At 46.0% G+C, this 11175-nt stretch overlaps 1 protein-coding gene across 3 annotated transcripts in view; it reads right to left on the bottom strand.

Annotated features, from left to right (window-relative positions):
- Positions 1-752: 752 nt before the first annotated feature.
- The window catches only part of KATNB1 (katanin p80 (WD repeat containing) subunit B 1), a 16848-nt gene continuing 6425 nt past the window's right edge, over positions 753-11175 (bottom strand). The window contains exons 4-19 of one of the 3 annotated variants that reach the window (XM_009894468.1): positions 10717-10817; positions 10146-10187; positions 9379-9462; positions 8295-8410; positions 7666-7737; positions 7270-7420; positions 6649-6836; positions 6404-6537; positions 5555-5605; positions 5315-5391; positions 4534-4653; positions 3403-3552; positions 2990-3066; positions 2501-2575; positions 1666-1782; positions 753-1020 (exon numbers count right to left, since the gene is read on the bottom strand). In XM_009894468.1, the coding sequence (XP_009892770.1) occupies positions 888-1020; positions 1666-1782; positions 2501-2575; positions 2990-3066; positions 3403-3552; positions 4534-4653; positions 5315-5391; positions 5555-5605; positions 6404-6537; positions 6649-6836; positions 7270-7420; positions 7666-7737; positions 8295-8410; positions 9379-9462; positions 10146-10187; positions 10717-10817 (1688 nt within the window). In that variant the 3' untranslated portion in view covers positions 753-887. Of the gene's footprint in view, positions 1021-1665; positions 1783-2500; positions 2576-2989; positions 3067-3402; positions 3553-4533; positions 4654-5310; positions 5392-5554; positions 5606-6403; positions 6538-6648; positions 6837-7269; positions 7421-7665; positions 7738-8294; positions 8411-9378; positions 9463-10145; positions 10188-10716; positions 10818-11175 lie in introns of all 3 variants that reach the window. The other 2 variants (XM_009894470.1, XM_009894469.1) reach the window with 2 other exon arrangements.

The following is an 11175-nucleotide window of genomic DNA, read 5'->3' as shown; positions in this document are numbered from 1 at the left end:
CCTACTGGAAAGAAAAATGAGGGACAGAAAGGTTCTGACAGACATTTATTAGGGGGGAAAAAAAACCCCAACCCTCTAAGAGCAGTCCAGCGGATGTAGAAAGACATTAGACCATGTCCCTCTCCTCCTCCACCCTCCCAAATCCTTACCCACAAAGGCAAACACATACGACAAGTCCCGTTTCAGTCACATATTTACAGATCCAGGTAGACCTCAGTTCCCAGCAACAGTCTGAAGATACTCATCTTCTGTGGCCCAGGGTGCCAGCAGGTATTTTTGAGAAGCCAAGAGACAGCCTCCTCTCTGCACAGGTCCTTGGGACTACCCCAGGCAGGGTGGCACAGTGTCCCAGCACACGTTTGACAAAGCAAGCCAAAGGGGCTGGTCACACATGGCAGTTGAAGAAGTCCCTTCCCCAGGGAACAGGCACTCCACCCCCCAGCAGGCTTTTGTGGGGTTGGGCGGGAAGCTGCGCAAAGAGAGCGGGGCCAGCCAGCCCCAGCCCACAGAGCCGAGCGACGAGAACCAACAGCACACACGGGTGTAAGGAAGGGGCGACAGCAGGCTCGGAGCCCTCCCGTCAGGGAAAGGCCAGCACACAGAGACAGAGCAGCCGAGAGCTTGACGCTGAGATGGAGAGACGAAATGAAGCTGCTTCCCTACATGGGCTTTGTGGGGCCCCCTGCCAGCCAGGTCCCCTCACCCAGCACAGGCGTCGCACCACTCATGTCCTCCATCCAGCCCGTAAGGCACCGGGAGATTGCACTTCCCTACCGTGCTGGGGGAGGGGGGGGAAGATGGACACACGGAGAGAGGTGAAATCCAGCCAGCCCAAGAGCAGAAGGGAGCTTGGCCACCTGTGTTTGCATGTGAGGAGGTGGCGGCTATCACTCCAGGACAGCCATGAGGAGATGCAGTTCCCGAAAGGCACTACCATGGCGGCCGCTGAGCCCAGACTTGTTCTTGACAATGTTGCTGATGTTTTTCAGCTGCTTGTAGCACAGCTTACATTTATGGAGCCTAAAAAAAAAAAAAAAACCAAACAAAAACCAAACAACAACAAAAAACAGACAGCAGACACAGCATGAATCCTCAGCTGCTGAAGAGATATGCTTGTTCCTGTAGTGCCAAAGATGCAACTCAAGCAGGAGAGAAAACACAAGGCTTGCAAATGCCCTGGAAGAGGGTGAAATATGGGCATGGCTCTGCAGAAATGCCATGTATTCAGCCCATGTCCTGATGACACAGGAGAACAGCATCCACATAATGGCTCTTTCACTCCTCTTTTCCCCTTTGCAATAAAGGCCAGGGAAGGAGGTGGTGCTGGTTTTTGGAAGGCCAGTTCTCAGAGCAGAGGTATCCCTGGGAATGAACTGGAAACCCAGGGCCCACCTGACAACTCATGTGCCTTGTGAAGTAGAGGGTGAAGCCCCATGGTGGTTGTACTCCTGCCATGCTCACACTTTGTTTAGTTATGACTCAATACACAGTGACAGAGAGGAAAAGCAGTCCTCGGTCTTTTTCTCACAGCAGAAAGGCTTGGTGCGTGCAGACAAAAGGGAAGGCATGCCCAGTCTAGTACTAAAGCCTCGATGGCGAAGAGCAAAGCTCACCCAAAAAGGCTGGTTCAAAAAGGGAGCAAGCGGAGGTGATTAAGTGCCTCACCTTTCCTCTCTGGTGATGTCCACTCCGACAGAAGGTGGTGCAGCGAGGATATCTGTGATCAGTGGCAGGAATCTCTGGAGAATGAGTTTCAGAGAGGTGCAGCCAGTCTGCACGTAACTGAAAGACAAACAGAGAACCAGGTCCCGCTTGAGTTTCATTCCTGCCCTCCCAGCACACAGCCCTCACTTGCATCCAGCCACCTACTCAAACACCTCCCCCTCCACCACCTGTAACCTGGTAAGGAGAGCACCAGCCAAGTACCAACACGAGGCAAGACCGACCAAGTGAGCCCTTTCGAAAGGTCCTGGCGTACACCCTGCTAAGTGGGACTTTCTGCTCAAGAGCAGAGATGTCCCACTGAGGGGACTCAGACAAAGCCTCTTTCCCGCTAGGAAGGAAGGGCAGAAATTCCTTCTTAAGAGAGAGTCTGCATTTTTTTGCCACCTGACAATGAGGTTCAAAGCAATCTTTCAAGTGCCCCCCAGGCTGTTGCAGGACTTCATTCCCTCTCTCCAGGTCAACAGTTTCATTCTCATCAGCACACAGAGCCCACTTGTTCTGCATCAATTTGACCCTTCCTGGCTGCCAGAGCTGCCTTCAAACCTACACTGAATCTCAAGATCCTGCTCTTCATGCCCTGGCATACTTTCCATATCTTTTGCCCTACACATTTGGCAACTCCATTTGCTCTTTTCCAGGTGTCATATTGGCATTATACTGCATCTGCTGTGATTTTTTTTTCAGGATTTTCTTTCAGCTACAAAATACCCAGTGGAGCTCTCCTACAAATATCCACACCTTGTCCACCAAGCACATCATGTTCTTGGGGCCTCACCTTTCGTATTTACTTTGGAGTAGTTTCTCTATCTGCGGCAGGACTATAGTACACAAATCCAGCTTCCAGAGAGACCTGAAAAGAAAAGGAGACATTCTGAGACCAGACACCGAGGCTTTACAAGGCTGAGTCGACACAAACAATGCTTTCTGGCTAATACGTCCAGGCAGCAGCACTCAAGTTTACCGCACAAGTTCACCGACTCCCCCTTGTGATAGAAAGTGGCAGGTTCTAACTTACTGACTCAGCAGAATCCCTTTATGAAGCCCCAAGACTTCCATTTTCCTTGCAAGACATCATTTGCCTACAGAAAAGGCCCCACACGACTCTAGCAGTTACTGGCACTGCAGACTTGAAGCTCTGACCACAAGCATATGCATTTCATGCTGCCATGGCCTACGGGACACGAGGCAGGTACAATGCCGCACTCCCAACACCCAGCCAGAGGGCTCTCAGGTATCCCAGGGGCTGCTCCCACACAGGACTCACGCTTTTTGGTTGACAATATTCAAGAGGTCCACAACAACAGACAGATCGTTGATCGCCACTGCAGAGTCCACAGAGTTCTGAGAGAGAAGAGGGAAGAAGAAGTTGTCTATTGCAAAGCTCAAACTGGCTAGACTAATGCAATTAATATCAAGTGCTGCTTTTCAAAAACAAGGTAGAGGAAACATGGAGTTGGCTAGGGAAGCAAAGATAACTCTCGCTTGAGAAAGTTTTCTCCATGTTTCTTCATGACAATTCAAGCGCAGGCGGGACAAAGCGTCACTCTGCGGTGCGCCCCTGTGGACAAAAGCTGTGAGACCCTGCGTTTTATGTGAGAGGCAGAATCGGCCCCACACAGGCCAAGAAAGCTGCTCAGCTGCTCCCCTCATAACCCTCAAGTATCTTCACATCCTTGCCTTGATGTCACTGGTGCTCCATACAGCCCGCACGGTGTCCAGATTCTTGTGGCGGCTGGTGAGTACCACACACATGGTCTCGTGGCCTTTCCTGATCTGGGACATGGCTTCCTCGTCCACGAGCTCAGTCTGGCTTTGGTTTTTCACAGCCTGGAAGTACAGACACCAATGGAGCAGCAATACCAGAGCAGGTTGGCACAGAAGTGTAAGAGCTTTCTCTGGCCTAGGTGGGAGCCAATTTTTGTGTACAGAGGGACAGGAAACACTGACTTCCTTGCAGATTGTTTTTATGAACATTTTGAAATGAAAACACTCAATTTGTTCCAATTCCAGCTACGTCTCTTTTGCCTCTTCTGTGTCAATCACAAACACGTCTGAAGCTTTGCAAAAAACTCTCAAAATTGAAAAAAGTGAATTAAAAGTAAGCTTTCAAAACAAGTATGTTTTGATGAAGAATTTTTTTCATGCAAACCCTGTTTTTTATGTGAAATGCTCATCTGAGAATCAACAAATTTTATTACAAAGCATAAATCTTGCACAATTTATTAGACTCTCAATTTGATTCCCACCCACATCATGCTGGAATCTCTCTTCCTCTGCTCACATTTAGAGTTTGGGATCATGAGGTTGCTCTGGTCCTCCCTTTTTTGCAACAGGGAATACCCTCCTGAGTGAGGCCAAGAGGCCTCTGAGATGCAAGAGGGAAAGACTCTTGAAATAGTTAAACATGTAATGGCAGACACCAATTTTCTAAACAAATCACTGCCTAACGTGTGGAATCGTTCAGCACCTTTGTCTCTGCTTTGATAACACATTCTTTGTGAGCATGGATCAATGCTGCTGGGTTTGCATCAGCCTGCTGTCAATTGCAAGGGGGGCTGGCTCTGGCAACCTGGAGGTGCTAATTCCCCACAAAACGCACATTAAAGCGCTTCGGAGGCAGGAGAGTAAACTGGCAGAGGAAGCACCAAATAAACAGAGGGAGAGCAGGAGGTAGCATGTTCTCACTCAGTACTGAGGACTACAGGCTGTAGAAAGCACCTAAGACACTCTTCTGCACCTCAGAGAAACCACTGTCTGATGCCACCCAACACAGACACCATCTGGGAACTTTTGTCCAGAGACACTTACTGGTAGAAAGTCAGAAACCTTCAGGCCGATGGGCTCATTCCTGGCTGCAGGAATCACTGATGGCTCTGTTCTGTGCAAGGGAGTTGAGGAGGCAATTGGTGGCCTCTGAACTGGATCAGGCTGCAGGAGAAATTCAGATAAAAGCTTTAGCAGCAACCATCTGGCCCTAGCCTGGTGTCCTTTTTTCCTGACCCGCTTTCCTCTCACAGCAGGGTCCTAATACAGAAGCAGTCTCCAATTTGCTAGCATAGTTTAAGAGGTAATAAATTATCTCTCAAGTACACACCAAGATGCAATTATGATTTGCAAAGAACATGGAGATGCTCCAGCAGAAGTGCCAACCACTGTCATTGTTACTGGCACCTAAAATTAGGGAAATGGGCCATGGCCAGCCTAAAGGCAAAGAGAATTCTAAAGAAGACGGTATAATGTATCCTGGCCCATCAGCTGCTTGTGATTTTGGCTACAAAACAGCCTCAGTTCAAGCACTTGCAGATATCTGGCACTTAGTTCTTTTCAGAGCACCCCAACTTTGAGATGCAAGGAGAAACACAAGTGCAAGAAGCGCACAAAGGCAATAGAGCCATCGTCTGTTGGAGGCTTGGCCTTCAATTCTACTGCTCAGGCAAGACACATGGCAGGACAAAGACTGAAGCTGCACTTTTACTGCTCTTCAGTAAGGGAATCGGCTTGATTAGAAATGGTAATTCTAATCTCCAGCACTCACATACCTTTCAGAGGGAGAGCATGAACAGCTATTAACAGATCATACAGTACGTACAAGTTCTTGCTTTGGCAACGGGGTCTGGACATCCACAGCTTGGCTGGGCTTCACTGCTTCCTTTGCAGTTACAGGCTCTGCCAAGATGGAAAGAAGTGGGAAAGCCTTGATTGATCCTTAGAGAAGTTGAAAAGGTTCTGTACAGCTAGACTACAAGCAGTAGTTTCTGCAGACATGCATCTCTCCCTCTTTTGAGGGCCATTAACCCCATTCCCACCAAAGGGTCATTTTCATACTCACCATCCTCCAGAGGGGCAGGAAAGGGCTCATTGTTTCGAGGAGGAGTTCGACCTACAGAAAGAGAGAAAAAAAAAAACAAAAACAAAGAAGCATCCAAGACTACAGATTAGTGATAAGTCAACCTTGGAGCTGGGAGATCTCCCACAACTCCACAGATTAGGGCAATCTCCTTCGGACCTTGATGCTATTGTTCAGTTTAGCCAAAAGCTTTAGGCCTTCAGGGATGGGAGGAACAAAACTGACCCATGTAGTTCATTGGTGCTGTAGAGGGGTGAAGTACAACAAAAGACACTGTCACAACAAGGTATATTAGAAACAAATCCCTCCCCGTTAAATTGATTAACATAAGTAAATCAAAATAATGTCTATTAATTCCTTAGAAAGGGCATTTCATTTTTCTCATTCACATAAAAATGAGATACAGGCATCGCACTATACCTCTTAAACAATAATCTCTGCTTTAACAAAACATTTTGCCTTTCCTCCTTTAATGAAGGCTGCTGATGTTACACATATCAAAATTCTAAGCTAATAAAGATCCTGTAACACAGCAGTCATTCCTCATCAGGACAGGAAGGCAGCATGCTTACAATGGAGCTCTGGATTCTGAGCCAGGCTTTGATCAGACATCACTGCATCCTAGTAAAGGTGCCACCTTCCAGCAGTTCACCAACATGATTTATGGTTCAGTGTCCAAGCACAGAATACTAAATAAAAGTTTTCTAAACTCTCCCAGTCGCAGGCAAAGACTCTATTATAATAAGCCAAAGCTCACTTCTACTGAAACAGTTTGGCGCCTACAGCTCTAATCCAAACACCCTCAGATGTACAATAAACCCTGGTACTGACAGATAGCGTTCTTGGGCTGGAAGATCTCTTTGTAATCCTCCGGGTTCTGAATCTCAGCCTTTGATTCCTTCTCATCACGGTCATCTTCACTGCTGGGACTGCGCCTCTCGCTCTCCGAGTTGTGCTTCACTCTGCTGTGGAAAAAGAGATGCTGTCAGGGCAAGTCACACAGGCTCCATCAGAGAAAGTGAGAGCACTAAGGTCCTTAAAATCTTGAAATTCAACATGCCAGCAGATTCCCTTACCTTTGGGGCTTGCTGCAGCTAGTTGAGGGCCTGTCATAGATGCGGCGAAGGGAGGACCCTGTGGGGGTAGGTGGCACGAGAGGCTCATCATCCCTCATCAGCCCATGAGGAATGGAACCCGACTTTGTGACTCTGCTGAGATCCACAACGAAGGAGGAGACTGTGCTTTGCGCAAAGGAAACTCCTATCTGCAGAGGCAAAAGATCAAGGTAATTCACCAGGGAGCAGGGTTTCATGAGAGCCTTTTTGAGAGCAGGCATGATGGAATGACCCTGAGCAACAGTGCTTGAGAATTTCTCAGTTCAGTCCCTTGGCTTTTTCAATTTGAAGCTGCCAGTGTTTTATGAAAGGCTATGATAAAAGTTTTGCCAAGCATAGTTTCTAAATATTGGTCAAACCAAGACCCAGTTCTTTCAACCAGAAATCAAAGAGAGATGAAATGGAGCATGAGGCTGCTGAAAGCAAAAGCACAGAAGCTCTGCCTAATTGCTGGGCACACTGAAGCCCTGGCCACTTATAGTTTGACATAAGCTTAAAGGTCAGAAGGCCTGCAAGGAGGCAGGAAGATTTTATCTCATGTTTCGCAGCTGCCTCCCCTACTCCTCAGGAGCAGTGGCTTACCAGCTGGTTATTGCAGATAGATAAGTCGGCAACTTTTCCCCAGTTCACCAAGACTACATCAAAACAGCGCTCTGGCTCCCAGCCATACACACGCAGTGAATCCTGGAAGCCACTATACAAGCAGCAGCCATCTGGGTTGAAGAGCAGACACCTGGGAGGAAGGCAGGTGGAGAATTAGGCACAGCTTTCCAACATTGCTCAGTCCCACAATGACCCCAGGGCTGTATCCCAGACTTCAGTGAACACCTCCAGCCCCGTTTCTAACCATGAACCTACCAATCTGGTGTTCACCTGTGCAACATCTCCAGCAGCCCAAACTTCTCCCCAGTAAAGCCTCTCTTTCAGGAAATCCTCCCTTCATTCCCACTTTAGTCTCTGCCTAGGAATTTAATATACCTGACAGGAGTAGCCTCTTCTTCAATACAGCTCACAACCTGAAACTTCTCCAAGTCCCAGAACCGAACAGTCCTGCACACACAACAGCACAAAAAAAAAATCACCACTCATCCCTCTAGAAATACGTCGTAGGGTGCAGTATTGAAATAATATGCTAACAACTAGAATGACTTTTGTTGTTGCGCACATACAACGAACCTACACAGAAGGCTAGTCTAGCTAAGATCCATAAAGGATCCTCGGGATCTCAGAGGATCTTAGGTTCTCAGGACCTTAGAGGCTCTATATACAGACAGGTATTTAGAGCTGACCCAGAGCTAAGAGGACACCTCGCTAGCTGAGCAGGACTGCTTGCTGTGCAGATAGGATGTCAGCTGGATTAGCGAGATGCTTGAGGCTATCGCCTTGTTTTCTAGTGTGGCACAAGGTGCCATCAATTTTGGATGAGAAGGCAAGATATCCATGTTCTGCACATCACAGATGTGAGGTGCTGCTGGCCAGATGTCAGGCTCTTGCAGCAGCAGGTTTAAGTTGTGTGACATTCCTATTTTCTATGTTCTTAAAAAGAAGAGCCTTGGGAAAGGGAACCAGCACAAACAATTCCATTCTTTCTCCCTCCCCTTATGTACCTGTCAAAACTGCCAGAAGCCAAAAGGTATTCATTGGGATGGAATTCAACAACATTTACTGGGCCGGTATGTCCTGTAAACTCAAACATTATCTTCCCAGCAGCCAGATCCCACAGCTGGAGGAAGGAAAGAACAGAGAGACTCTTGAGAAGATTTAATGTTAGAGAATTCCAATACACTTCAGATTTCCTTGGACTGGTAACCTTGTAATGCTTCTCTGCCTCCAAGAACAGACTCAAGTTTGTCAAAGCAAGCAATGATCAGGGAAGGAGTGTTGTCCCAGTCATTTAAGGCTGCATTTTTTTTTCCTTTTTTTTTGGCATTCTCTTTGAAATTTTCCATTTAATTTGTCCCATAGAAGTTTCTGGTTTATATATAGACTAGGATAAAATACAGTAGTTCCACCTGTCCTCAGACTGTATCTCAAAAGTGAACAAACAAAAATCCAAAAGCTCTGAATCCCTTTGCAATTCATTCTTCCTGCACTCTAGTCTCCACTGAAAAATCCAGAGTGAAATGACCGATCAGTTTATTTCATGTGAAGCTGAAAAAAGCAGTCCTTCGACCACATTCCCCCATACCACATCTGAAGCAAGTGAAGTCACGGCTTCAGTCAACACTTTTCTGAATTGCTTCTCTTGCTCTGCTCAGTCCTGACAGCAATTTTCAGAGTCATCCTCATGTGCAGAGTGTATGATAACACACTCCTACTGAATTAAGTGAGCAGAGCCAGAAATCGGTGTGGTGAAGCAATGAGGACAACTCATTCTGTAACATTTACCTGAGACAACCAAGTTAAGGTATTACAACTCTACCACCATCAAAAACCTGAACATTCACATGCATAGTGCCAACGTGTCTGTTGGACAAGTGGATTTCAACACATGCAGCTCTTTTCTGGATGTTGTGGACAACTGGACATGATCCTCATAAACACACCGGTTCCTGCAAAGCCACAGGGCTCAGCCAGCTGCCTAATGAACTAAAGGTGTTTATAAAGGAGTGCTGGTAATGCCTGGTAAGGAGACAATCCCAGCATTCCTACGTGCCACAAGCACATAAGGAGGGTGTCACAATAAATTACCTTTACAGTGTGATCATCAGCAGCAGAGGCTAACCATTTCCCATCAGGACTAAAGCGGAGACATCGAACTGCTTCTGTGTGGCCCTGAAATAAGAAAAACTAATAGTATTTTCTTTCCTTTTTTTTTTTTTTTTAGAGGGAATTCTGGCTTTTGGTTTTTGATCCTATACAATATAATAATATAAAATCAAGTCACTGTTTCACAAAGTCCACAGCTCACAGAAGACTAAACACTGCACTCAAGAGCTATACCCACCCACACTAAATGCTTGTAATCTCTCTCATCTAGAGATTTCTGGCATCAGTTTAAGCATGGTAAATACAGATTTGGCTTAATTAATAAGAATCCATTTTAAATTACACAGATTTATGGGTGGTCAGATAGAAGTGCTGTGCCATTAAGCTGACTTCTAAGTGAATTTAATATACAGCAAGTTCTTTGGGTAGAAAAAGACCCCAAGAATAGAACCATCTCAGTGCAGTGGGGACTTGCATGGTAATATTAGTCACAGTATAAAAACCACTCATGGATGCTCTCCATCCCCACAAGACTACAGTACACTAACTCCTATGATATCCATTTCATATTCCCATACAGTTCAGAGGCCTGCAGAGGTTTGCCAGTCCACTTCTCATATCGTGCAGATCTTATTTTTATACTGAAAAACTAGGAAGTTAATTGTACATAATCACTTTTAAGTTTGTTCACAAGTCCTTGACAGAAATCTTTCTCCCCTTTTTGCCTGAAAACTAATGAAGCCTTTTACCTTGTACCTGAAGACACAGCCTTTTCTTCTTACATCCCAGAGCTACAGCGAAAAAAAAGCAAACACGAGACAAGCTTAGAGCAGTACACAGGGAGCCTGAGACACCCATCAGAATAAGAGCTCTCTCTGTCACCCAGCTGATAAATACCACAGAATAAAAACAGAGGGGCTGTTAAATCCCTGTTTGCTTCAGGGGTATTTCCTAACCTAATTCCCCAAGTGAGAATCACTTTTGTAAGGTATTTCTTATTACAGAAGCTCAGTTCCTACAGCCAAATACCAGCCTAAGGAAGCAGACTCAATCCACACAAATCAGGACATCTGCGCTTGCTGACACCAGGTCTCGGCTAGCACCTAACTTGGAGCCACATTCCACAATAGAGGAGTCACACTTATGAGCTACCACTGAAAACACACACACAAATTTCACAAGCACTCACAAATACACCTGCCCACACACATGGGAATGATGATGTACAGCATTCTACCAACAGCTTGGCACAAAACACATTCTGGCACTCTTCATACTGCAAGTAAAATTGGGTAATCTCAAGGGGAAGCTGAGCTTTACCTTAATGTTTGTGTCCAAAGAGCCAGATGCCACAAAGCTTCCAAAAGGATGGAAATCAAGGCTGCAGATATTCGCTTTGTGACCGAGTAAGGTACGAAGAACTGGAAAAAGGAGAGGCAGAGCAGAGAAAAGGAATAGGGAACACATATTTAGTAGTTCATTTCCCCCAAAGAGTATGCAGAAGTTTAGCCATACTATCCTTACAATTAAACACATGCTAACTCAATGTACATTAGACATGCTACATACTGCTTATCCAGCTGTATACGTTATTTTATGGAAATATTTCTGATTTTACCCTTGCAATGCAAAGAAACAGCAATAGAGGGCCCATATTCAATGATCCTAATGAAAGTCCTGAACTCGGGTGTGGAAACCATGAATAAAACTCAAAGGTCTGCAATCTGAAAATAAAACTAGAAAAGCCACACTGGGGCAGCTGTCTGGCAGTGTATCTTT

This window comes from Charadrius vociferus, unplaced genomic scaffold, assembly GCF_000708025.1.
Source record: "Charadrius vociferus isolate BGI_N301 unplaced genomic scaffold, ASM70802v2 scaffold621, whole genome shotgun sequence".
Lineage (NCBI taxonomy): Eukaryota > Metazoa > Chordata > Aves > Charadriiformes > Charadriidae > Charadrius > Charadrius vociferus.
The sequence above is the reverse complement of the archived record's forward strand: the minus strand, read 5'-3'. Positions and strand labels throughout refer to the sequence as shown.